This window comes from Falco peregrinus, chromosome 4 (assembly GCF_023634155.1).
Source record: "Falco peregrinus isolate bFalPer1 chromosome 4, bFalPer1.pri, whole genome shotgun sequence".
Classification (NCBI taxonomy): domain Eukaryota; kingdom Metazoa; phylum Chordata; class Aves; order Falconiformes; family Falconidae; genus Falco; species Falco peregrinus.
The window spans coordinates 59,842,202-59,864,992 of NC_073724.1; the positions used below are offsets into that span (position 1 = coordinate 59,842,202).

At 38.3% G+C, this 22,791-nt stretch overlaps 1 protein-coding gene across 3 annotated transcripts in view; it reads right to left on the minus strand.

Annotated features, from left to right (window-relative positions):
- The window catches only part of MYO16 (myosin XVI), a 412,120-nt gene that overhangs the window by 219,956 nt on the left and 169,373 nt on the right, over window positions 1-22,791 (minus strand). For all 3 annotated transcript variants that reach the window (XM_055802518.1, XM_055802516.1, XM_055802517.1), the window contains exons 5-7: window positions 20,405-20,513; window positions 6,097-6,221; window positions 2,166-2,291 (exon numbers count right to left, since the gene is read on the minus strand). In XM_055802518.1, the coding sequence (XP_055658493.1) occupies window positions 2,166-2,291; window positions 6,097-6,221; window positions 20,405-20,513 (360 nt within the window). The remainder of the gene's footprint in view (window positions 1-2,165; window positions 2,292-6,096; window positions 6,222-20,404; window positions 20,514-22,791) is intronic.

The window sequence follows — 22,791 nt, forward strand, 5'->3', positions numbered from 1 at the left end:
CAGAGGGATCAGTGAGGGCAGTAGAACTGCAGGACAGCACAGGACAAGATGGGATGAGAAAAATAGAGCTACAGCACATGCAAAATGTCACTGATGCCTCACTTGCTAACAAAACTTCAGTTTAGTATATTTTTGCTGAAAAAAATTTCTCTGTAAATTTAACCTTCCAGAAATTATTGAGGGTATACTTCAGGCCATACATACATAAACCAATAACTTACTCTATTATGAAAATATACTGAGCTTTCATACACTGTAAAAGAGCAGATACAGGGTATCTCAGTAGGAGAAATCTATATCCCAGCAGAACTAACTAGCTTCAAAGACTTTTATTTTTACTATTGTTTTGACTCCATTTTTACTATCTTATTGCTATAAAGCGTATTATTCATTTTCTGAAGTCTGAAAAGAGGTTGAAAGCTAATTATTCAATGAAAATAAGAACACATGTGATAAGGAAATACATATAAGCCATTTTGGGACATGAATCAATATATAATGTTAAGCATTGAATTGTATCCTTAAATGGTTTTAAAAATCTAAAAATATGTATGTATCAGTTTTCTAAAGAAGACAGTTTAACAGGTGAATTATAATATATATGCATGAGTATTTCAGTTACATCTGTCTACCAATATATATGTCTTTTTTGCTTTTCATTAGACATTTTGGCTTGCTTAGAATCTACTCCTTGAATCTTAACACATGGAGCACCTGCAGTGAAAGACTCAAAAGATAAAAATAAAACCCCACAAAAAAAGCCATCTTGACTTCATATTCAGATCATTAAGGGTGTAGTAATATCAGTTACATCCAGCCTCTTGTACCTCAGCACCTTCATCTTGTAACTCACAGGTTTACTCACATGAGTACCAAAAAGTAACTGAGATACCAGAAACAGACATGAACAAAAATCCCAATTCTCCTTTAATCGTTGGCTACAGTTTCATCTAAATGAAAGGGACTGTCTCCACTGAGATCAGAATTATCTGTCTATGAAGTTCAAACTCCAGAAGTCTGTGAGGATTTTAATTTATATTTTTTAGAAAAAGAAAAAAAACCCACACCGACAAACAAACAAAAAAAACCCACAAAAAAAATAAAACCCAAAAAAACAGACTTCTGTTTAGAATCAACAACTTTTTGCCATTCTGAGCTATGTTTAAAAGCATGGTTGATGGCGATAGAAATTGGCACTTCAAGATGGGAAAATACCAAAGAAACAGGGGAATGGCTTGACAGCTACAATTCATAGCATTTTTTTACTAACTCAGTACACCTACAATCACAGCATCAGGAAGGATAGCCCTGCCATCAGTAGGAATCTGAACAGAAGAAAGCAATTTGTATTTAGAGTTCAAAGCAACATTGGGAAGCTCAGTCTTGTGTCCATGGCAGAGCAGGTCCAACCCCTCCTGATGGAGGACAAAGATAGGAAGGGAGGAGTTTTCCAGGAGGTGCAGCAGAGACCTGACAGGAGAAAGGCCAGGACCACAGAAGGCTGAGCTAGGATGTATCAGAGACGTTTTTGGAAGGTACCTGTGGGTAAGTGGTGATTTGTGAGCCATGAGGTGAGTCAGTGGGAGCAGTGGGGAGCTCTCCTAAAGTGGTCAGACTGTAAAAAAGGCTCACTGAGCATGTCTGGGGAAAGTGAGGATGAAGGAAAAGTGAAAAGGTAGGTTATTAAGAGGCACAAGTCATGTTTAGGCACGGCCTCCAAATTGCAAACCCAGGGCACCCTTCCGCTTAGTGACTAGAAAACTTTGACTACAATTTCTGTGATAAGTGAATCCTGGACATTCATCCACAGAAATATAGACAGCAAAAAAGTTAGCTATAAATAAGAGTTTGGCATCAGAATATAAGAAAATAACTGAAAAAAGTGCTTTTTTTGTCTCCCTTTCAAATGTCAGTGCATATTTGATTTTTGCTGGAGACAAACTACTGTTGATGGTAGATTGATTTTCATTAGCTGTAATGGATTGATAGCTTTACAATGTTTATTCTCAAATGATCTCTGTCATTTGAGATGCCACCTATAGTACAGGAAAGTGTAAGCTTTCCATACTAAAACTAGAATAGTCTTCCTGACTTGCAAAATTTGCTATTGCTACAGAAGACTACCACAGAGAAGAGAGAAGTAGGTAAAAAAAATCATGCTTTACCTGTCCGTACTTTGCAGCTAAATGCAGGGGTGTCCAGTACTGATTATCCACTACATTGAGATCAGCCCCATGATCCACTATCAGAGATGCAACATTCTTGTATCCATTAGCGCAGGCCACGTGCAGCTGCAATATGAAAGTTTCTTAATATTTTAAAGAACTCAGAAAAACCCATGATGGGCTATTGTGTATCTTGGCTGCCCCACAGACCTAACTGGCTAAATCACCATAACAACACATACAAAATATACGTGCAAGAACAACAGACTAGAAAACCACTGCAGAATCTTTTTAATCATTTATTAAAAGAATCTGCCAAAACAAAAAAAGAATGTTAACTTATTGAGAACTAAAACAATCTATTCTCACTAGATACTTTTCATACTATTTCAAGCAAACATCCTTTCAAACACGTGCACAAACTTCATGAGCCCAGGTAGATTCATACATTTCAACAGAGTTTGGCCTAGACATAACTTTCTTTTGTGGCAGTTCAAATATCCCAGATGTAAGCTGACTTTATTTTACTCTAAAATAAATTCATTAATACGTAATCAAACCATGCCCATTGAGTTTGCAGCTCCAAATCAGTCACAAAAAATACTTTCTCAGTTTTGAACCAGAGATTTTATTTCTTTTACTTGTATTACTTCCCTAGATACTTGATTATTTTAAGTGCATTTGTTTTAATGGTTTTGGTTGATTTTTCGTATCAGTAAACTTCAGAGTCAAAGTGGAACAGAGAGTGGGTGGAAAATGAAATAACGGAATGACAGAAATTCAGGTCAGCAGAAAACTCAGGATGTCAAGTAGTACAACTTGCTGCTAAAGCAGGGACAACTTCAAATGTAGCTGTGTTTGCTCATGGCTTGTCATTCTGGGTAGCAAACACAGTATGAGTGATAAAGTACTGAAAACTGTAGTGGGAAGAAGAGGAAAGAAAAAACTTGAAAATACCTTTGTTAATGGCTGATTTGAGAAAACAGACATTAACTTTTTCAGTATATTACTATATATATTACTATAAGGCTCTATTTGTGTTTGGCGTTTATATCAGCTATCAATTCCACTACAAATGGTATTTATAGAATGAAACAAAAACAAGATAGATTTTATTTTTTATTTAATTAATACAAATAGCAAGTATGTAAAATAAATACAAAAGCAATATAATACCAAGCGGGACTTGTGAGGAGAGAAGGAGAGAAAGTGATCACAGAGAAAGATATAGTAGGGCAATACAAATTATTTACTCTGGTAATAATCAAATAAAGGAGGAAAATGCAATAAGAAATCCTACATCAGGAAAAAATTGTCATTTACAGGTTTTGGTGGAAATTGTTTATTATGCTTGGTGAGTAACTCTGTTGAGGCACATACTTCACATTATGAGATTGAGCCAGGTTACAGTTTAGCGGTCTTTATTTTCTCATGGTTCTCAGCTATGGTTTCAACCATTCCCTCCACTTTTGGGACTAAGCAGGACAAAATTTGCATTTGGAAATTGGCACAAGATGATTGCTTATCCCTGGTCAGGAGGAGTCAATTGTCAATAGTCAGTAAGAACAGGGCTGAGGAAGATTGCAGAAATGGAGAACTGAGATTATTGGTGGCAACCTGTATCCCCAAACCACATAGCCTAACTCAACATGATTTTTTTCCCCTGGAAGTAATGTTAGCCAAAGAGACCAGAACACCTGCCCTGGGGGCAGAACACCAATTCTATATGCTAGAAATGCTCTCATTTCAAATGTACAAAACCTTCAAAATTTCCCCATAATTTGTCATAGCTTCAGGTTTTCTTCTGTTTTAACAGCAGAAATTACTTTTTCTATTCAGGTATCAATTTGACATCTATTTCAGATGTATTTTAGAGTAGTTCAAAAGCTCATAGGACAAAGGAAATATTTTATGACAGAAATGTTTCAAAGCAAAAATTATTACCAGAGAATTTAGCAGAAAAATTAATTTTACCATATATCATCCTGTGTCTGTGTTGCATGTGCACATATGTAGGTGTTAGGAATCTACGAGAATGTGTGCATTGATACATTTAAGGCATCATTTTTTTGCCTGATTCATCTTAACTTACACATGGGCTTAGATATATTCTATCAAGAGAAAACAAATTTCATTTGCTAGTTACAGTTGAGATACTTGTTTTCTCTGTACAGATAGATGTAGAGCAACAAAAAACTATTCCCAGAACCCTCTGATACACTTAAAGCTAGCACAGACTGGCTGACTCCACACCCATAAATAGAGACAGAGTAGTTCAACAAATTCTGGATTTCCCATCAGTTCATCAGACAAAAGTTTCACATAATAGAAATCTCAAACAAAAGCAAAATAATCCACTCTGTAGCTACTTGTTGCAAGACTATGAAAGAAGTTCAAAAAATCAAAGTTCAACATAAAAACTGTTGATGCAAAAAATGTCCCCTTTGTCAACATCCCATCAAGCAAATAACAGAAACATAACTATCCACAATGATTTTGTCCTAGTATTTTGCAGTACTGTTAAACATATTTCAGACATGCATTTCAAGTGTTCCAGCTAACTACAGAAAAGGTTTTATACAGGATAGATAAGTTCATAACTCAGTTTAACTAAACCAATTCAGACTAAAGTAGCCATAAGAGCAAAGGACAATAGGAACAACTTTGTATTTTACTGTGATTTAGCAGCTTAGCTTAATGTATCAGAAAACTGGAGTTCAGCTTAAATGTATCAGAAAACTGGAAGTTAAATTAATGCTTTTGTATGTCAAACTAAAAGTTGTGTGGTTTCTTCTCACCCCTCCCCTGCTTCCTTCTTGTTTTTAAATACAGTTAACTACCTTAGGGTGGCCACCACAAAAGTCACAGCTTTTATATAGACAGAGCCAGTGGCTGGATTCAACAGCCTCAACATGAGCTGCAATATGAGGCTGCTCGCCTTTTCAGTTATAGTTTAAACACTCCACAGGTATTAAAATATGGAATTAAATACTAATGATTCAGTGTACTAATTCAGTATCAGGCAATCTAATTCAGCATAAATGCTGAAATAATAATAAGAAAATAATAAGATTAATGTTCAGTAACATGTGTGTTTCTAATTATTTTAGTACATTTTTTGAAAAAAAAACAGAAGAATTTTTAAAAGTTATTCAATAGCTTAACGTTCACAGAATCACAGAATCATAGAATCATTCTACAATTCCATATCTTAATGTTGCTGGTAAATATTTATTGATTGATAATGATATTGAAGATTTTATATGCAAAGGGAACATTCCACAGACATGCTATCTAGGGAAAAATACATTATTTTTAAGATTATTTAATTACATTAATATTAAAATTATTTGAGAGCTGAAGAAGTAGTGATCCTGAAAAAACAAATGGATAGATCTATTAGCAGAAAAAAGTATAATGAAACATGGTGACTACAAATAACATGCAAATTTGGGAGAAGGAATACTTATCCACTAATATTGTGGATGTTTCTTTACATTGCATCAAGATGGGATAGCGTCATGAAACAGTGTTTTAGCCTGGCTCAGCCAGAAAAGAAGAGCAAAAAACAGGACTCACTGAGTGATGTTTCAGGCCCTTTCTTAGAGAGAATGTCAGAGACCACAAGTATCTGCTGCAGTTCTAAACTACAACGCTAATAATATTTTTTGCTAGTAATTTTTGTATTGCATATTCAGTGGCTCAGAGAATGAAAGTTGTCATTATGACACAGATGTTGCACTAGGCTATTTTAAAATCTGTATGATGCAAGGCACTGGTATATTATCTATTTTCAAAAGGCCAGATGAGAACGAAAATCTTGCATAACATCATTTTGCTTCTTAAGAGAGCTGCCTTGCAAATGTGCTCACCAGTATAGAGCTGCGGTACACGCATATTCTCAGGGTGATGATTACATATTCCCACTCACCAGGGTAACTCCTTCATCATTCTTTTGATTCACAGTTCCTCCACTTGATATGAGCTGTCGGACATCTGTAAGCATTGTCATAGGTCTCTGTATCTTCATTTGGCGCAATGAATTCAGCTCTACGCCTGGAAAAAAGAAAAGGTTAAAACCTTCTGCTATTTCATTCTTCAATAAAGAACTGGTATATGCTTTTGTGTTCTGGCTTTGTAAAAGCTTAATCAACATTTAATCAGACTTCAGTATATATTTATAGAACATGTTTATTTATATTTATCAACAAGTTTACTCATATCTTTGTTTATCAGTCATTACATGGATGATTTAATGTCAGTAAGAAACATCAAATAAACAGGCCTGTTCTGCTACTGACTGGCAAGAGAAGTTGTAAGTAAAGCAGTTGTAATATCATTAAATCCACTGGGACTGTGAATGGGAAAAGGATTAAACACTCTAAGGAAACCGCTCAAGCATTTGAGACTTATTTAATGAAAATTATTTTTGGCTGTATTCTTTTAACCCTGTGTGTACATCACAGTGCCCAGACCAGTTCCCTCAAATCTGTCAGCTCAGCTGCTTGAGAGATTGTGAAGTGAAGCAAGTGACATTAAAACTCAACACTTTTTTATCTGCCTGAGTTATTTTTAACTGGGATTAGTTCTCCAGCTGAGCCTAGACCATTGCAAGGCTCCATAAGCCACAAGAAAATGTAGTATGGAAGCAAGAACAAATAGAAGGGAGTGCTTGTGTCAGCATTGCTAGTGAAAGAAACAGTTGTCAAAGTGCAGTTTTAAAAGGAAGATAAGCAAGGCAGTCTATAACCAAAAGGAAGAGTGGCCTCCAGTCTGAAGAGATTTAAAATTAGAAACACAGGATACAACAAAATTGCTAAGTGGTTAAATTAGCAACTGGCTGTGGCTTGATTGGAATATCTAACCAGAATTCAGGGTTGCTTCCTCTGCTCCTAGCCTCACATTGTCACTTATATCCATATATAGAAAATGTAATTTGAGTATAAAAATCTTTCCTCTCTGCCCTGGCCATGACATAACAAAACCCACATGAATAAATGATTTAACTATTCTCTTCCACATTTCTCAGTGAGCTGAAAAGTAACAAAATAATACATTAAGTTAAATCATACTTATTTAACTTAACATTTTATATTCAACAATTCTTGCCGATTTTTACATTACTAAAAAAACTGAAGCCATGTTTGAGGGTAAAAGCATATTTTAAGTTTCTTAGTTTTAATCTACCCTGGATCTTCTATAAATTGATGTACCATATGCAGTGCAAAAAAGAATCACTTTCTTTCTCTTTGCTACTATACATGCTGCTTTATGTTCTGAATCTTACTTGCCTGCAGCACTTTGAAAAATATCCAGTGTGAGCACTGAGTTGCTGGTCACATTTACTTATTCTCATATTTTCACACCTGTCACCTACATGATACTAAATGATGCCAAATGTAAAACACAAACCTAAACCTAAGCTGGAGAAAATGAGATGTTATTGTATCTGGATTAAAACCTGTGATCTTTCACATAAATGTAATTCAAACAAATACATGTATACATATATATATATACACACACACAGAATACTGATAGCTTCAAGTAGATAACCATGCAAAACCAAAATGTGCTAGCATCCTGTTGCTAGACTACAACGGACATTGTATCTCCTATCAACATATTCATTTTGTCAGAACTGAAGTTCTCATGCCTACCTCACATTTCACAGTAATAATTTAAAAGTACCTGATGACATTTACACATTACTGATGTCACATGATATCAATTAAATCTCTCTCTGTCTCTTTTTTTTTTTTCCCCCCCTTTATTTTCTGTTTCTGGCTATCTCCTGCTTTTGTACACTAGTAGGATTTTGTACACTAGTAGTTTTAACATTCTTGTCCCAGAGATGGAACTCTCTCAAATGCACACAAAACACTATGTGGTGTGAAGGGCTACATACACCTAAAATCTGGCTTTTGCAGCGCTGACTTCACTTTTTAAACGTTTCACAGACAGACTGAGCAGCTGAAATGAAACTTCACTGGTCATGATAAAGTTCTTTATAATATTGTCAAGTAAGAAAGATAAAAGTTTTAAAATATATGTATTATTTTTACCTGATGAAGGCAGCCATTTTTAAGTAGAATCATAGAATCATCAAACCATTTAGGTTGGAAAACACATTTAAGATCATCAATTCCAACCATTAACCCAGGACTGCCAAGTCCATCACTAAACCATGTCCCTAAGCACCATATCTACATGTCTTTCAAATATGTTCCAGGGATGGGGACTCAACCATTTCCTTGGGCACCCTGTTCCAATGCTTGACAACCCTTTCAGTGAAGAAATTGTTCCTAATATCCAATCTAAACCTTCCCTGGCACAATTTGAGGACATTTCCTCTTGTCCTACCATTTGTTATCTGGGAGAAGAGACCGACCACCACCTGCCTACAACCTCCTTTCAGGTAGTTCTAGAGAGCAATAAGATCCCCCTGGAGTCTCCTCTTCTCAGACTAAACAACTCCAGTTCCCTCAGCTGCTCCTCACAGGACTTGTGTCCCAGACCCTTCACCAGCTCCGTTGCCCTTCTCTGGACACGCTCCAGCACCTCAGTGTCCCTCTTGCAGTGAGGGGCCCAAACCTGAACACAGCATTCGAGGTGCAGCCTCACCAGTGCTGAGTGCAGGGGGACAATCACTGCCCTGGCCCTGCTGGCCCCACCATTTCTGATACAAGCCAGGATGCTGTTGGCTGCCTTGGCCACCTGGGCACACTGCTGGCTCATCTCCAGCTGACTGTCAACCAGCACCCCCAGATCCTTTCCACCAGGCAGCTTTCCAGACATTCTTCCCCAAGCCCAGTAGCACTGCATGGGGTTGTTGTGATCCAAGTGCAGTACCTGGCAATTCTCACTGTTGAACTTCACACAATTGGCCTCAGCCCATCAATCCAGCCTTTCCAGATTCCTCTGCAGAGCCTTCCTGCCCTCAAGCAGATCAACACTCCCTTCCAGCTTGGTGTCATCTGCAAACTTACTGAGGGTGCACTCAATCAATCCCCTTGTCCAGATCATCAGTAAAGATACTAAAGAGAACTGGTGCCAATACTGAGCCCTGTGGAACACGACTTGTGACCAGCTGCCAACTGGATGTAACTCTTTACCAGCACTCTTTGGGCCCAGCCAACCTGAGAGCTATTTACACAATGTAGAGTACACCCATTCAAGGCATGAGCAGCCAGTTCCTCCAGGAGAGTGCTGTGTTAAAGTGTTAAAGGCTTTACTAAGGTCCAGGTAGACAACATCCACAGCCTTTCCCTCCTCCACTACATGGGTCGTCTTGGAGGTGACAAAGGCGATCAGGTCAGTAAAGCAGGACCCGACTTTCATAAACCCATGCTGGCTGGGCCTGATCCCCTGGTTGTCCTGCACATGTCATGTGATGGTGCTCAGGATGACCTGCTCCATAACTTTTCCCAGCACCAAGGTCAGACTGATAGGCCTGTACATTCCTGGTTTCTCCTTCCCGCCCTTCTTGTAGATGGGCATCACACTGGCTAACCTCCAGTCTTCTGGGACCTCCCCAGTCAGCCAGGGTTGTTGATAAATGATGGAGAGTGGCTTGGCAAGTTCTTCCACCAGCTCCCTCAGTACCCTCGGGTGGATCCCACCCGGCTCCATAGACTTGTATGTGTCCAAGTGGAGCAGCAGGTCACTGACTGTCTCCAGTTGGACTATGGAGAATTCATTCTGCTGTACTACTGACACAAGTACTACTGACAGAACTGACGTTAATTTTTTATTCCTTTTGATCTTCCCAGTAAACAATTAGAACAAGTTTTGTTTTTCAAGGAGAGAGGCAACAGGAGGAAATTAATGTACTGCCCTCTTTTCTGTATGGATATTATCTCAAACACTCACTAATGAAAAATAAGTTCACAATCCCCAAAGTGGGAGTACCAGTTTCTAGCTTTCCCCAGGTAGAAAAAAAAACAAAAACCAAAAATAAAAACAAAAACAAAACAAACCTGAGAATGAAACAGTTATTATCAGGTTGTTTGGTTCATCATGTTTCATGTAAATTACAGGCTGAGGGCAGAGGCCAGCTGAGTCCACTCAGCCTTTTCCAGCAATTTACTACTGACTTACACTCAGCATGATTAGAGAATTAACTTATCAGTATATTTACTAACAGTTAAATATTGATTCTTACACCTTGTAAACTGCATTTTACGGAACCTTGGTGTGTCCTGTCAGGGGCTGCAAAAAAACTGATTGTTGAAAGATTAACTTTGCTCATGCTGAAGGAGAAATGAAGAAAAGAGTTCATCTGCATCAATTGCTATGTACATTCTATCAGAAATATAATTAGACCCATCAGCTCAGACAAAAAGCATAAACAGTGGTACATAGCAACAAAAGGCACAGTCTCTGTGAATCTCAAGACAGCCTTACTGGCTTCAAACTAACAGTTGTATAAATGAATGATACACATTTCATTAAACAAATAGCAGTAAACAGCCTGGCAAGTGAGCTATCACAGTGACATTAGTTCCATAGCCTTTATTTGTTAAATATCCAAAGGAGTCTTGAAAATGCTAAAGAAACAACAGAAGCAACAGAGATGCCCTTCCTCTGCCTTTATAGAAAATAGAATGAAAACATGAAAAAAAATAATCTAAATTGCAATCTTAGAATTGCAGGCTTTTGAATTCCAAGACCTTGGGAACTGTTAGGCTTAAGAGTGAAGGCTTCTCTGGCAGGGAGCTGGGAAGCAGACTTACCAAGCATGCACATGTATCATTCTCTGAGTCTCAAACAAGGAGACCTGGTCAGTAACTGCCTTCCCTTAATCAAGTCTGTAATTCTGGAGAGTCCGCTCTCCCTCCCCAGGGCGTGATACTTTTCATGACTTTAGACAGAACAACAATATGTTACTCATACAGTAAGTAACTCTTGCTGCCTGAATCAAAGAATGACCTTCATGTTGCTTTTCAAAGGGGAAATGTGGTTTAGATATTCAGCTCAAATGGGACAACAGCCAGCATGAATAAATAGAGGAAGAAAACCAAACTGGCATGTACTATGGGAATGGATTCACATTTCAAAAGACGGAAAGTCAAAAAGAAAGGCATAGGATGGAAAATACTCTCCAAATACCCTGTAAAATCAGAACAAGAGCTACACACTCACAAAACAGTTAAAACAGTAGTGACCCTGCAGGGCACAGCATTTGTGGATGGCTATCGGTGCTGATGACAGACAGGAGCATAACCTAGAAGCTACAAAATGTATTACTTCTCACTGTTTCAGAAAAAAACACCTGACAAGGTCATTTCATGTGCTTTGGCTGTCTCACCTTCTCTGGCATAGGGTTATAGAACTGACAACCCAAAGGAATGCAAAAGCCTCAGATAAAGAGGGAAAGTAACTTTTGGGAAGTTGCAGTGGTAAAGAAATACATGGCAAACATACCTGAAAATTGCTATAAAAAGTATTTTCCTCATAAATGTCCAGTACTAAGTCTCTCCATCTGTGAGGAGAACACCCATTCCTGTGATGACTACAAAGCAAAACAATCAGGCTCTGGGAAATACCCACTGTAGCTACTCTTTCTGCAATTTGCACATCTCATTCTCCAATGGGCTTAATAGTCCAGAAGCAAGGTCAATATCATTTTGTCTTGCAAACACAAATGTATATTAAAAACTCGCAACAAATTTGAGAAGCCAGTCTCTCCCTTCCTCTTACTTCAGTCTTCTGACACCCTATCTGTATCTGCCCTTCCTGCACAGAGCTGTAAACACAGCAAGGCTCTTTTCACCTCAGGTGTGATGAGCCTGTCTGTATTCTTCTATAATTCTGGGGACACTGTGGTTTAAAATGTCTATTTTTCTCCTGTACAACGTAGTATTGGATAGACATGCTGACAAAAATTTATAAGAAAAAAAAAAAAAAAAAAGACATGGTACCATTCTTGAAATGTTTATTTTCATTCATGAAAATATTCAGGTGTAGCAGTTACTTTATCCAGCTTTATTTGCTTAAAGTTTAGAAGGACTTTTCTGGCTGCTTACTAAATAGCTTTGTAAAGAGCATTATTTTGTTAAATGACATTGTTCAGTAGTTCTTGTGCATATTGTTTGGCATTATGTGCATCTGATTTTCAAAGGTCAGCATATGAACAGATACATTTTAGCAATATTAATTATGTGAGAAGGGAAGCCAATATTTTCAGTATCTGCAAAAGTATGCTTATTTGCAAAACTACTGCGACCTATAGCTCTAATTCACTGCAGAAGTACTGACTGACTGCTGGAGGTGGGTTTTACCTCTTTGCCTTTAAAAATATCATTACATATGCTTAGTGAAGGATGTTTAATTTATTTCCTTCTAGTCTGAAAATGCTATCAGAAATGAAATTCCCATCTCTTCCTCATGTAGACACCAGTGACAATTCTCTCACTCTAGCAAAACATGCTTTTTTTCTTCTCTTTTCTACAATATGGATGTTGATGACCCTTCCAGCTAAAATTAAGTTAAATGAACTGTCTCTTCTTAACTTGTATGAAAACAAAACTATTTCTTGTAATTTATTTTAACAGACTGGCACAATCTCAAGATTTAATACTAAAGCATTCATCTGTGAATGTCTTGCACATTTACTATTTTATTTGCAATATTAATACCAGAACACAGAAGCAAAACAAGTGTATCATTGTCTCTGGTTACTTGCAATAAGTATCATGGCTGAAATGAGCTCTTCACATATGGTATTTCTATACTCAGGATTTATCTGTAATGTCTTAATATGTTATGGTTACATGTTTTTGTGAGAGAGCAGTAAAAGCAGGCACACATGTCAGGGAGCCAGGAGCTGAGGGTGAACACAGGGCAGGCAGGGTGGTGGTCTTGCTGACTAGAGCACTGCCCCACAGTACTCAAACAGGAAAATTGAGCAGGTCTGGTGATGGGAATCAGGGCCAACCAATAGTCTTGGGATTGCCAGGAAAGACCTAGCAACAAATCCAGACAAATCAGGTGACGCCAGGAAGTCAAGTCAGTGATTCAGGGTTGGGATCAGGCAAGGTTCATTGCTGGGCACAAGAATGCCTCAAGGGCAAGAACCTGAGCCTAAATGTGTCCCCCAAGACAAAGCATGGGTGAAAGATAATGATAAGGCTTCTCCCAGATCTGCCTCACAATTTTACTCTTTTCTCAGCTGACTGCTCCCAGGTTACACAGCTGTACCTTATCAGAGTTGGCTTTGAGCACAGGCAGCCAAGCCCCTGCAAACAAGGGGGGCAGGTTTCAGGACCTCTGGGCGCACTCAGGGCACTGAATATTTTTTTTTCTAACTTGCTAAAGGTTATAGTTTTAGGAATTCTATAAAAAATGTTAATTTATTTCTGATGGTAACAGATTATTCATCAGTAAATTGTTTGAAAGGAAGCTAAAAGAGCATCCCCAGTTTCTGATATTCTTCACAATCTTTTTTCAAATCTTTGCAAAGCCTATTTATTAGTCAAGGATATGTCTGTTTTCCTTCTAGCATCAGTAACAATGTAGATCATAAACTACTCACTGTAACTTAAAACGTTAATTCAAGTGCCAAAAGTCTGCACAGTGAGTTTAAAGGTTTTCCCTTTGATAGAAACATATGGGTAACATGCTGGAAACACACAAACATTAAAAGGAGTCTAAGACTTCAAGGTCAGCTCCTCAAGAGTTAGAAAATAGAAAAATTAATGTAGCTTGTTCAAGTTTATATTAGAAAACAGAAAGGTCAAAGGAAGACAGATGAGCATTCTCAACTATGACATTTTCAATGTGTCATGTTTTCTGTGTGCTTCATTTTTAGGACTTGAAGGGATCTACTGAAACATCTCATTTGGTCCCCTGTTCTCACTTGCAAAACTATCACCTAACTCCTATCAATTAATCAAGCTCACCACAGAAAATTTTTGTGTGTGATGATGTTATGGGTAGGTGGATCCCAATCAGCAAGAATCAGAGTGAAAAGACTTCGAACCACTCCAAGGCTGTTTGGTTTTGGTTGCCTGTTTTTCTGTCAACGTACTGCATCAATATTATTAACAGAAAATTTGAAACCAGAAATCTAGATGACATTGCATATAGTTCTAAAATAGACAATATATCAGGGGATTGTTTTAGCTTGACTTCACTGATCTTTAGGTGTTGACAGTTGTGGGGCTGCTGGGGTGGCTTCTGTGGGGCTGTTCCATGTGGACCACAAACAGCTCTAGTCAAGTACAGCAGACCCACCGCAGGACACAGCTGAGCTTGTCAACCAAGTCTGGCACCTCTGTGAAAATGTATTTAAGGAATGGCATAAACAGTGGACAGAAAGACAAAGGGAGAAACAGTTGAGGGAACACCAAAGTCAGAGAAGTAGGGAGAGGAGGTGCTCTCTTCAGGTGTCAAAGCAGAGATTCCCTGTAGCCCATGGAGGACCCACAATGAAGCAGATGGACATTCCTGAAAGAACAGCATACCTGGACCGCAGTGGAGCAGAGGAAAAGTGTAGAGAGAAGTGGCAGAGAGAAACTGCTGTGTAGTGACTGTAGCTCCTCCACCCCCTTGCACCACTTGTGGGGGTAGAGGAGTCAGGAGTGAAGTCAAGCCTGGGAAAGGGGCTGGAAAGGTGTTGTTTCAATGTTTGTCTTTCCGTTTCTCACTACCTGAATCTATTCCAATTGACAATTTTCCCCAAGCCAAGCCTGTTTTGCCTGTGACAGTAACTGGTAAGCAATCTCCCCATCTTTATCTTGACCCATGAGCTTTCTCATCCTATTTTCTCCCTCTGTCCAGCTCAGGAGGGGGAATGAGTGAGCAGCTGGGTGACAGTTTGGCTTTTAGCTCTACCACACTAGATTTTATGAATAATTTCAAAGTACTTTAAATTTTAAATTAAAATATTTTTGAATGCATTTTTCTATCACTTCCTAGATTACTGTATAGTGTCAGTCTTTTTTTCCTTGATCCTTTTGCCCACTACTTTTCTGAATCAGCTTTTCCTGAACGTCTTATTCCCTCTATGTTGTTAAACAGCTGACTTCAGGGAAATTGTCCTTATGCAGTAATTTATGAGTTGACTGTTTCTGGCTAATGTTAAACACTGTCTTCAGTGAAGGATCTTGTACTAACCTGCAGCTTCTATTTTTTTTATTTTGTTCTACCTACTGTTGCAAGGCAGAAACAGAAATTTATTCCTTCTACTTTGCACCTGAAAATTAAGGGTTAATCCATTTGCTAGTAAGAATTTAATAAACCATGGCTTATTTTTGTGAAATCTGCACAGTATTGTAACTAATTTACAACGACAAAAGACTACCTAAATGGATAGGACTTGCACGTGATTTTGGCTCTATATACACCTGAATATGATTCCCTTAATATTCTAAAACAAAACAGATCCATTATTCACACAGTTTGGAATACTATAAAAGATTTTGATTAAGTAAGTGAAATCTCTATTACTATCAAAGGTCAATAAGCTTTAACCAGCTATTTTAAATACCCCACAGAAAATGAATTGTTAAAACCCACGAATAATACCTTGTAGAAAAGGAATAACCAATTTTTTTCTGTACCTGTATCCTAGTAGAAAAAGAAAAGCCATCTATACCTTCAGGTAGATATATTATTTAAGTATTCTCATTCTTGTGAACAAAAAAGTTCACAATAGATGGTTTTATTTTGGTTTTGTAATAATCTGCTAGTGAATAAACTTTCACTATACAATAGACAAGAAAGATACTGGTTTGCTTTCAGATGTGTTGGATACTTAGACAGCTCTTAAAAAAAACAACAACCAGAAGTAAAATACCCAGAGACTGTTTTCTCAGATTAAATAACCAGGCTGAAGTTCTTGTAATGCATGGTTATTCTTTTGAAAGCTGAAGCCTGGGATCTTGGAAGACAAAAGGGGCCACTTCATTTCTGGAAACAAATTACACAGTGAACATATTAACTCCTGTCACTTATCAAATCTGGAATCAAGAAATATCTGTCACTTGTTTGTAGTTTATATCTGAGTCATCAAACACAATATGCATCTAAATATCAAGAAAGAAAACAAAAATGTTGCATTCTTCAAAGCATTAGATTCAAAACAGCCTAACGGAAAAGGACACAACGTTAAGAGTCATATGTCATAACCAGAGTTTCACTGACACACTTCTACAGTAGAACATTCTGCCTCTAAAAGCAAAGAGAAAACGCTAGCTGTTACTTGAATTTTGACATTTTAAAAATGGGATTAATACAACAAAAGCTTTGCCTTAAAACATAAAGCTGATATTAATATAAATAAAGGTTACAGAAGGTGCCAGGTGGACTTTCTCAATGATTCCAATAATCAACCAGGTTCAGAATAAAACAGGGTAAATAGCGGGGGGAAAACAAAACATTTTACTCTTCCTAATATTTTCATTTCACCTCTGGAGGGAGACACTTCCTGGAAATAAACAATTAAAGGATAAGAGACTACAGGTATAAGTTGCAAGAAAGAAAATTTCAACTGAAAATAATATGGAAAAAAATTACATGATGATGGCTCAGCACTGGAATGGGAGCCCAGAAAGGTCATAGAATCTCCAGCCCAGCATGGCCCTGAGTAATTTGGGCTACTCTCAGTTGGCCGTGCCTTGGCAGGATGTTGGAGCAGATGGTATCCCCATCTTATTTTTCAAAGTCATTAAGTGTCATGACTTTCTTCTCATAGCAAAACAAGAAGACCAGTAACATGCAAAGCCAATGATATCTTGGTGCAGAACAAATTTAATAGTGTTTAAGAGTGTTCTCCTAGTGGCCAGTCAAATGGTAAGTCTTCCGCTCTCCAGTGACGGTATTTCCTAGAACTCCACTAAAGGTAATAGGAATTTAGATACTAAAGCTAGTGTATAGGTATCTACATACAGACCTCTAAATCTAAATACCATCACCTTAAACCAAATCCCATCCTATGTAGCAGACTTCTATGCCTCAACTAGCCAATCTGGGCTCCCTTCAGGGTACTTGGAAAGAAGCATGTTGTTCAGATCATAATTCAGATGACCCGTTACAAATACCTAACTTTGAAGCACCTTTTTTGCTCTAAGGAGGGCTTGCTAGAGAGTTATTACCAGACACTTGATTTAGATAGATCAGCCCCAATAAATTCCTGGAATTCAGGAGAACACCAGGCTTCTGAGTGCTCCTAGGACATGACCAAATATCATACAGTTAAGCTATTTCCACCATTTTCCTAAATGTGAATTTGGATGCTGTATTTTCCATTCCATCCTTGATTAGTGAGATCTTAAATTAAGCTCATAGTATACTAGAATTATTCTCCAACACAAAGGATGCTTTTAATATATAAAACATATTGTAAGGTATACTTAGGTATAGGTAAAATTTGCTTATTGCTTTCTTCAGTCAGTAATTATTTTCAGTATACAATGTAACATAGGTTACATAACAATGTAATGTCAGAGAAAGGTGATATCTGTACAAGAAAAGAGAATATTTTAATGAAATACACAGAATTTTATTTAGACTTCAGTAATATAATCTCCATATAATGTCCTGATGAGATATATTCCATTGCAACAACGAGGTACCTATGAAACCTTTCAGGCAGTACCTCGACGATTAACTTTACTTTGCACTTGTGATACTCCTGTGCCCTATAAGATCATTTACAAACAGAACTCAAAGAACTAACCTCAGTAAATATGAAAAAAAATATTTTAAAATATATAAATCATTACATGCATCTAAGACTATTGTTATCACCTATGGCTCCAGGCCTTCCACAGAGTAAATTAGGTTATCCATGACAGTGAACAGGGAGTTCACTCATTACGATCTGTAGTACAGTTAAACAGATACAGTAAAGTACCACAGTGATGAAAACTGTAAGAAATTATAAACACACAAGACTTCTAAGAACTTTAATGTCCCAAATTAACAAAGTTTCTGTAGCATCAAAGCTACTTGTTCCAATCTTAATTTGTTTCATCAAAGTACACTGATAGTTTCTTATTTTCTTTTTAGCTGAGCCATACGGCACTTGATTTTATTTTTCCCTGTGAATTTTGCAATTAGAGATAATGATTAGAGTATAGTCTATTTTATGCAGCAATTTCTTCTTAAGATTGTAAACCAGGCCGCACAACTGAATGGAGACTATTAAGGAAAGCTTTTAGGAACGCAGGGAAGTACAGAGAATGGGGAAATGTACCTTATACATCATATTTAAAGGGTGAGGCTATAGCTGGGTGTTTCACAGCACTACCGGCTGAAGTTGGTATTTACCATAGGATCAGCTAACGCTCCTGTATAACAAGGTTTTTGGCTGTGACATTGTTCTGTGTTGGGATATGCATATGCAGGTGCAATGATGAGGGCTTCATGGGAACAGTCCATAGAGAATCATTTAGTCTGGGCAATTCAAAGTAAATCATACTTAACCAGACAGTTTTATTTCCTTCAAGGATTCCCTCCTCAATTACTATTAGCCAGGGTAGATCATATAAGTAATTCAGAAGATACAAATTAAATTTTTAAAACTTAAAATAAGGGTACTTTGAATTGTCTATTATTACAAGGAGAATGGTAGCAGACCAAGCAAAGTTGATGGGCATTTTGTCATTGGTCACCCAAAGGCCAGGATTTCAGACAGTACTGCAATTAAGGGATAGAATTGATCTACCCTAACAGTCTAAAACTAAGACTGATAAACTACTACTTGCCAGCTTAAGTTCCTATTAGTCAAGAGAAAGAAACTGGAAAAAAACAGAAAGTTCTGGAAATCAGTCCTCCTCACCTAGCCAGGTTAGGAAGAGCTGAAACAATACATGCATTTCCTATTTCTCTCCATTGACCAAAAGAAAAGGTCTGGATGATTAGCACAGGCTTAGCTATCTCAAGTTAGTAGAGTTAGATCTCACCTTTATAATGTTTAAGGTTTTTTTTTCTTTGGAAACTTCCACATTCATAGAATCATTGTTAAATGAGGAATGGTGCCTCTCCTATCTACTGTAAAAGAAAAATCCACCGTTCCTTCAATGTAGACAGTTTGCCAAGAAACTAGTGAATCTTTTAAATATTTTTTTTCTCCAGATCTATTTCATTTTGCAACCAAACAAAAAGAGAGACAAACCAAGGAAAGAGGAAGCTTTTTCTGATAGATCTGCATTAGTAATTGCCAGTAAGCAGACTATATCTTGTTGTATGCTACCTGTTATATACCACATGAGCACTTAGACTGCAAATACCTGCATTTTGCATGGCAATTAAGTTTTTAGAAGCTAATACCTGTCTTGCAATGAGAAAAAAAGAAAACCAGAATTCATGAGCTGTGAAGACATTGCCAGGCACTAAGGAAGCAAAATTATAGAATATACCTGTGTAATACACTGGATGTGCTATGGACTAACAGTATTGGGCTTGAACACTGAGTGTGATTTCCTTGCCAATCTTTGTTAACTTCTCTTGGAAGTGTTCGTTAACAGGATACAACTTAACTTTATGTTATGTTAAAACAGATTTTATATCTGAAGTCATTGTTGAAATTACATGTATTTATATTACTGCCCATTATTTCCGCTTAGTACATTTTCCTCAGTGTTAATGATGAGCCACATACAATGTTAATAAAACCTATTACAGCCATAAGCAATGCTAGAAACTCACTTCAGAAGCCTTACAAACCCTTTTTTTTCAATATAGGTCCTGCCATCTATAATGTATTAAGCGTATTTCACAACAGAAATCCAACTACAGTATTTTCTCAATACAAAACAGAAACAATACTAATATTTTTGAAAAAATATAAAAATTCATATAAATTATCATTCAGATGATTAGCAGAGATTTATTTATTTAACAGTCTGTCACTGGAAAAAATACACTTTGAGGCTATACACAACTCACATGCAAAATGAAACAAAATGTGAAACCTGGTCCTCACACTGTTAGTTTTTTTAAAAGCTTCTGCATTACTGTAGTTTTTTCTGCTTTGAATTGGCATTCTAGCACCTCCATATGAATGGGCAAAAGTAGATCTGACAATGACCACTGCCACTAAGCTCTGTTAGTTGTTCCAGTTTAAACATACTGAAAAATTTTGTGACTCCAAATAGTCTTCCTCCCCTTCATCTCCAAACTAATATCGTTCCACTGGCTTCAGTGTTCTCTTATGTCAAATTAATATCCATAATTTTTGGGTTTATGTCATGTTCACTGAAAACATTCCAGAAGCTGAAGGGCTGACTTACCATTTTCTTCCAAGTACATCAGAAGGATGCTGCTAGATTCAGTCCCTTCTATGGCATAATCAAGTGCAATGTTTCCATTAACATCTTGCAGAAGCACGTTTGCTCCAGCCTACAGACAAAAATTTAAAAACATTTTAGGATTTTGTAGTGAAATCTCAAAACACTACTGGGGTTTTTATACATTCCCATTCAGAAACATTTCAAAGCTAGGTTTCTTAGACAGCAGGCTGGTTATAATCTGAAGCAAAACAAATCAAAACACTCAAAAAAGCAAATACTGCAGGAGCGGGCTGCAAACTAGGACCATGCATGACAATCAGTTAGCCGAGGGGAGTGTGCTCGAGCTTGTCTAGACAGCAATTAACATGATGAGGCATGTTTGCAGAGCACAGGGGAGTGGGAGACAGATGGCGCCAAGGAAAGGTAACCCCTTGCTGTTAATTGCTGGTAGTTAACCACCAATCAGGGATTGCCTAGTATGCAAGGCTTAGCCTCGAGAACCAATTAGTTTAAAACGCGCAGCTTCTGAAAGTGTATAAAAACGCGTGCTCCTGTAGAATAAACCGACATTTGCTTGCATCAAGCTGCGTTCCGTCTCCTCATTCGCCGCAAATTGGTGACCCCGACGTGATCCGTTTAAGGATCTAACGTGAAGGGCTTTCGAATCGCCTATCTGAGTGACATGCAGCGAATCCCACAGAACTTTGAATGATCTGCTGAAAGGAAGCAGGAGCCGGCCAGAAATCCCTCCGGAGGTGAGAGGTGAGCTGTGGGAAATCCGTAATGGGGAATCAGGCTTCGTCCCCAGAAGGAGACGTTTATGAGCTTATGAAAGGTCGTCTTAATAAACATAAGAAAAATATCTCTGGACAAGACCTTAAAGCAATGCTCAAGTGGGTGCAAGTAAATATGCCCGCAGTGACTGCATCTACAATTTTTACGCGGGAACTTTGGGACGACACAGGGGTGAAATTATGGGATTCTGCGACAAAAGGCAATATTGAGTCCCACCGTCTGCTTTCTTCATGGAGAGTTATTTTTGAGACTATGAAAGCGGAGGAAGGAGAGGAGGAGGAATCGCAAGCTCCTATAGCTCTTTCCTCATCAGCCTCTAAGTCACAGTGCTCTAGACCCCTGGGTGTCAATGCAGTGGGGTATCCGCCAGAAGAAGATCCTTTTGACCCAGGACCGATAGACCGTGAAAAAGAACCTGATTTATACCCTCCTGATCTACGTGATGTGTGGACAAAAATAAAGAAACAAGCCTTAAAGGAGGGGGATTTGGACACGGCTAAAACTATAGTTGCGCCGGTCTTGTATTCTCAGGGTCGGGCAGGGGGAGCACGATGGGAGGCTCTTTCTTTTTCGGTTGTTAAAGAACTGCGCCGCACAGTTACAGAACACGGTATTTCTTCTCCCTATTTTATAAGCCTGTTATCTTCTGTGTTTGATACTTATATCATGACTCCTCATGATTTGAAATCTTTAGCACGATTGTTACTAACCCCGACTCAGTACACGTTATGGGAGTCGCATTGGAGAGGGGGACTGCAAGCACTCCTGCTCACGTATGTCAATCATAATGATGCTGCATTAGCTGCACTGACAATAGAGCATCTTACGGGCACCGGGGCACATGCTGATCCGGTAACACAGGCTCAACACTGCCCCCGTGCGGCTCTCGAGGCAATTAGAGAAGAGGCAAAAAAGGCTTTTTTCCAGGTTCCTGGTGTACAAAAGCCACAAAAAGCTTTTACTAACATCACTCAGGAGTCTCGAGAACCTTATATGCAGTTTATTGATAGGCTAAAACAGGCTTTGGAACGTCAAGTAGATAATGCGGAAGCTCGGGATATATTGCTAACAAAACTAGCTGTTGAAAATGCTAATGCTGATTGTGAAAGGCTATTGAAGTCTCTTCCCAACCCAAACCCCACTCTGGTGGAAATGGTGGAAGCATGTAACCGAATCGGTACGGTTGACCATAAGTTTGAAGCTATGGCTGCTGCTTTTGCAACAATGAGTGGTGTGGGGAATTGCTATGGTTGTGGTAAGCCTGGTCATCTAAAGAGAAATTGTCTTGCGCGGGCTGCGGGGAATAAACAACAACCTCCTGGTCCTGGAGTTTGTCCGACATGTCGGAAAGGGCGTCATTATGCTAATCAATGTCGATCTAAGTATGATTTCCAGGGACAACTGATACAGGGAAACCGACCGCGGAGCGCGGGGCAGCGACGCGCGCAGACACAAATGCCACAGCTGACATTTCAACAAGCTCGGAGAGAAGTACCGACACCTCAAGTCTCTGTCCAGCAACCTCAGGCAGCGCAGGATTGGACCTGGCAACCTCACACACAGCGCTTACTGTCTTTACAGATGGATCAGGC